The following is a 1,085-nucleotide window of genomic DNA, read 5'->3' as shown; positions in this document are numbered from 1 at the left end:
TTTTTTATCCAGATTTTTGATTTAGCTGAGAATATATATTATATACCGTGTCCAACTGAATGTATTTTTTTGCTTTGTTTTTTTTTTTTAAGTTTGTCTAAAGTAAATTATTAATGAATAAAACTGAACCAGGTCAATTTGAACTTAACCATAATCCACCTATTGGCACTACAAGGTAGATAACATTCAGACTTTAACCTGAATCTGTATTTTTTATATTAAATCCAAAGGGTGTACAAATATTATGACTGCACAAATACTTTGAGAGGACACGCTTAAAAGCACAAGCAACTGAATATTTCAGCTATATTTATGTCTTCCTAGAGTTCCGAGGATACACTATTCCTAAAGGAACAGTTATCATCCCAAACCTCTGGTCAGTACACAGGGATCCCACCGTGTGGGAAAATCCTGATGACTTCAATCCAGGCAGATTTCTGGATGAACAGGGAAAAATTCTCAGGAAAGACTGTTTTATTCCATTTGGAATAGGTATGTTTGTAATCATGTAACCTGGAAACCAGCAATTTAACATGTTTAGGTTTTATGCTAATAACTACTTTTCCAACGAGAACTTTGTTTAAATGATGTTTTGTATATCTGGCAGGTCGCAGGGTGTGCATGGGAGAGCAGCTGGCTAAGATGGAGCTGTTTCAGATGTTTACCAGCCTGATGCAGGCCTTCACTTTCAGGCTTCCTGAGGGGAAATCTGCTCCATCCATGCACGGACGCTTTGGCCTGACTCTGGCTCCATGCCCATTTACTGTCTGTGTGAAAGCGCGCTGAACAGTCTTTAAAAAAGAGGCATTCCTCAAACAATCATCACTGGGAAGCAAATTGCATGGGTTGTCCATTAAGAAGAATTTTCATTTGGACCATAAATGAAGTAAGGGCCTTTGTGGTTGCATGATCAAGCAAAAGGTCTGAGATTATTTTATGTAATTTTTTATTTTTTTGGAACAATTTCAAGAAATAAGAACACATACCTAAGTATTATGTCAGCATATTTCAGTTTTGATTACATTTATTTTAAAATATTCATTTCATAATCCAATAAAACCTAATTGATTTTTTTTTTTTTTTTT

At 35.2% G+C, this 1,085-nt stretch overlaps 1 protein-coding gene across 1 annotated transcript; it reads left to right on the top strand.

Moving 5' to 3' along the window:
• Positions 1-248: 248 nt before the first annotated feature.
• On the top strand, positions 249-1,037 carry LOC107682730 (cytochrome P450 2U1-like; the record flags this gene model as incomplete). The annotated part of the gene is made up of 2 exons (XM_016478890.1): positions 249-492; positions 608-1,037. Coding segments are annotated over 2 exons (423 nt in total), but the record flags the coding sequence as incomplete, so codon positions are not given.
• Between the last annotated feature and the right edge of the window lie 48 nt (positions 1,038-1,085).

This window comes from Sinocyclocheilus anshuiensis, unplaced genomic scaffold (assembly GCF_001515605.1).
Source record: "Sinocyclocheilus anshuiensis isolate Anshui unplaced genomic scaffold, SAMN03320099.WGS_v1.1 C32532328, whole genome shotgun sequence".
Classification (NCBI taxonomy): Eukaryota; Metazoa; Chordata; class Actinopteri; order Cypriniformes; family Cyprinidae; genus Sinocyclocheilus; species Sinocyclocheilus anshuiensis.
Note: the sequence above shows the minus strand (reverse complement) of the source record. Positions and strands in the feature narration are given on the sequence as shown.